Genomic DNA, 4,127 nt, shown 5'->3' on the forward strand with positions numbered 1-4,127 from the left:
GACATTTAATTTCAAAAGACGTCTTTAAATATGTTATTTGAGGAAGAGTAGATCTCAGACATATTTATATATTTTCTAATATGTTTAAGAAAAAGTAAACGTGAAGATGAAGGTGTCAGGATCGGTAGTTTTCTGTTTATTTTTGAGTAGTTTCCATGTTTATTTGTTATCCTGTTTCCCTGTGAGTCTCCGCGTTTCCACGTTGATTGTTCCCAGGTGTGTCTCGTTCCCTTGTTTACCTCCCTTGTACTTAAACCCACCTGTTGTCTTTGTCTCTTGTCGGGTCCTCGTCTAACGTCTGTTTCTGTACCCCATGCTGCCAGTGATTTTTGGATTTTGAGTCGTTCTCCTGGTTCGTCATTAAATCATAATTTTCATCATAACTACCTGGTTTCACCGGCGTCTCCCTCACCATTCACAACCACACAACATGACAGAAGGAACTTCATCTTCATAAAGATGAAGGACAAAAACAAATGCAGTTCTAATTTACTTCATCTTTTCAGACAAAAATATTTGTCAAATACATTATACTTAGAAGTAAACAAAGTGTTTACTGAGATGAAATCCAGTCTCAACAATTAATGCTCACAAATAAAATGGATCAGGCCGCACCAGTAGAAATAATGGGCCAGGTCCTGGTGCATTATTTGTTGGATTTAAAACAGGCACCCACCTGATTTTCCAGCTGATACTTGTGTAGCTCGTCCAGAATAAAACCAACTTGATTGTCTGTGAGCAGAGAGGCTATATTTCCTCCCAGGTTTTTGCAGTAGTGCTGTGCGTTATCATAGCTCCCCCTGTTGGAGTTAATCCTCAGGCAGACGTCCTCGACGTGGTACCAGCCATCCCCACAAAGCTGCCCTGGAGACACAAACACCACTACTGTTTTTGCTCTCTACATGTTAGAATTCATATATTAGAAAAATGGCTGTCTAACCCCTGACTTTTTCACCAAAGCTGAAGCTAACTACTAGTTCAAGCTTGGCCTAGACTAAATCAATTGGTACAAGTGATTTGGTTAGGTCATTTAATCTTCAAACAACACAAATCTCACAAATCCCAGCCAGAGCATCAGGTACAAGTGTTTGAAAAAGATATAAAGTAGTTGAAAGAAAAAATAAGGGCTGTTTACATGGCAACTTTCTGAGTGTTAGCATGCATATATTCTAACAGTTAGCAGCATGTTGCCCTACAAACAGTTAGCAAATGTCACTTTGTCACACATTTGTGAAATTTCTACAACATATCAGTATGATATAGCATTCGATTTACTGTTACATAAAAACCTTAACAGTAACATTTGGTAGTTCATCATGCCACAGAATGCTTTGTAATGTCCTCTGTAATTTCCAAAGCCACATTTAGTTAAGCCCCAGTCCACAGTAATGGTAAAAATTTAAATTACATTAAAATGACTTTACTTGAAAAACAGTATTAAAAAAATTATAGGTCTGTTTTAAAAAGTCTGATTACATATTTAGGTATTGAGACGAAAGCTATCTGCAAACAAGCAAATTAGCGAAGAACAATTTCCAAGTGGGCTACACCTCAAAACTTTAGAATATTGTAAAAAATTCCATACTTTTTGTCACTTATTTCAAAAACTGAAACTCATATTACACAGAGTAAAATATTTCAAACTTTTATTTCTTGTCAGAATTAGAAATGATTTTTTTTAAAAATGTCGAGCTTTTAACACACCTTCATATCTCTCGGACCTCCTTCACATTGCCACACCCACCAGTCTCCTCAGATCCTCTTCCTCTGTCCATCTCACTGTTCCCCCTGCTCGTCTTGTCACTATAGGAAGCAGAGCATTCAGCCGCTCTGCTCCCAAACTCTGGAACTCACTCCCACCTGATCTCCATAACATTGAGTCTTTGCAATATTTTAAGTCCAAACTAAAAACCCATTTGTTTGAACTAGCATACAGCTTTTAATTACCTTTGTACTGTCTTATAAATCTTGTTTGTTTTATTACCGGTATGTATTTTATAACTTGTTTTATGTCAAGGTGACCTTGGGTGTCCAAAAAGGCACCTATAAATAAAATGTATTATTATTATTATTATTATTATTTAAAAAATATGTTCTTATGCAATAGGTCATGCACTAATTTTGTAGGCCAAAAATCACAAAAAAATTAGAAGAAAAATAGACTTGAAATATTTCACTCTAGGTGTAATGAAATTATAAAATAAATTCATCACACTTACATAAACTTTCAATTTCTGGAATGACTGAAATACAGTGAACCCTCATTTTTCGCAGGGGTTGAAAAGAACCCGTAATAAGCAAAATCCGTTAAGTAGTTACCTTTATTTTTTTATTATTATTATTATTATACAGCATAATTAAATACTCGACATTGAAACCAAAGAACAAAACCTGTTTTCAGGTCAGCGGATGTGCGTGTGCATCAATCGGGCCTTAATGTCATCCGGAGTCATGTCATTAAAGCCGTCTCCTCCAAGATGTTTTGCAAGATTCACAGCTGTATGTATGGCAGAGCGATGGATCTCGTCAAGCAAGCCTCCGGTCAGGCTTTGCACTGCCTCTGGCTACAGTTTTTTTTCCAGCAGACATTCAAAGTTTTAGTTTCCATCTCCTGAATGGCCAAGCTGTATTACATATAGTTAAATACTGTAATGTTATTGGCACACAGGTAGAGAAGAAGCACGTAGGCTGTTTAGCCAATCAGGACGCAGAACACAATGCACTATGAAAAAAAAACTGCACAAAATAAATCCGCGAAGCAGCGAGACCACGAAAGGTGAACCGCGCTATAGCGAGGGATCACTGTACTGAACATATTCTATTTTCTTAATCCACAGGTATGCTACATTTTCGCAGTAGCAAATGGATTAATTTATGAAACACACAAACTTCATTGTTCTCATACAGGTCACTGTAGGTCATTATAGAAGAAAAACATTATTTTGTTGTTTACTTTGGTCTCAATGACTAATTACATTAACAGACCTGTAATCACCAACCTTTCAACCAACAGAGAAGAAAATACTTGCATTCTTCAGGTCTTATAAAGATAACAGTAAAAATGCAATATCTGACAGGGACAGAAGGAGAAATATGGATGACTGGAGGAAAAAATAGTAGCACAAAAATAATGGTTTAGAATAGACTGGGTTATAGTTGTGAGAAAAATAAAGATAAACACATCAGATCATTTAGAATAATCTTTCACAACAGTGTGTCTGAAGAAAAGGCCAGAGCTGCCAAGATGGCGGTGCTACCCTCTCCTCCCCTAAACATTACCACTCTTACAAACAAATACATCTCCAGCCGGAATTACAAGAGATATCAGAACATCACGCTAATGATTTCACACACAAAGACATTTTCATTTAATTTGTGAAGTCAATGACCCATCACAAGGTTCCATACTAAATGACGCTATAAGTTCTGTTTACAAATGCAGATTCCAGAGATACAGCAGGTGGTTAGTCATGGTTGTACAGAGTCTGTCCCACACTCACTGGTGCAGAAAAGAGACTAAATACTCTACATACACAACAAATCAACAAAGTTAAGCTATCTAATGATAAGAAGCTGAACGAACAAAAGCTTTAACACCATCAGAAATAAGGGCTGCCAACTTCTGCCTACTGGTATCTTAAACATAGAAAACGTATGGGAAATGTCAACAGACCATAGTACCAAAACGTGAAATGCCCTTAAATGCAACTGGATAGATTGCATCTCCTCCAAACTCCGACAATTGTTCCCTTCCTGTAGCATAGGAAATTATGTCAGTGTGTGACGCAGGAGCCACCACAAGCCGGTGTTACGTCAGATAAGGTTCCCCTAGCATCTTCTTGCCGCTCCGCCCCGCCCACGCGGCAAAATACGCGCCTGCTCGTGATGAGCACTGAGAAAGCACGCGCGTAGCAAGCGCGCGCTTGTTCGGCGCGCTTGTCTGAGGAACTACGGACACCGTGAAAGCTCAAACAACATGTTTCGGCAAAGTTGTCACACTTTCGTCACGTTTTTGCGGGAAACTAATAGTAATAATACTAATAACAATAATAATAACAATAGTAATAATAATAATAAAAAATAATAGTAATGATAAATACATATATGTCACATATATATTATAATTA

General features: G+C 37.4%; 1 protein-coding gene across 1 annotated transcript in view; it reads right to left on the bottom strand.

Annotated features, from left to right (window-relative positions):
• The window catches only part of LOC103129237 (attractin-like protein 1), a 211,949-nt gene extending 210,073 nt beyond the window's left edge, over nucleotides 1–1,876 (bottom strand). Inside the window, exons 1-2 of the mRNA XM_016664917.1 lie at nucleotides 1,745–1,876; nucleotides 677–898 (exon numbers count right to left, since the gene is read on the bottom strand). Of these exons, the coding sequence (XP_016520403.1) occupies nucleotides 677–898; nucleotides 1,745–1,876 (354 nt within the window). The remainder of the gene's footprint in view (nucleotides 1–676; nucleotides 899–1,744) is intronic.
• Nucleotides 1,877–4,127: the final 2,251 nt, after the last annotated feature.

Source organism: Poecilia formosa, unplaced genomic scaffold (assembly GCF_000485575.1).
Source record: "Poecilia formosa unplaced genomic scaffold, Poecilia_formosa-5.1.2 Scaffold529, whole genome shotgun sequence".
NCBI classification, from domain to species: Eukaryota; Metazoa; Chordata; class Actinopteri; order Cyprinodontiformes; family Poeciliidae; genus Poecilia; species Poecilia formosa.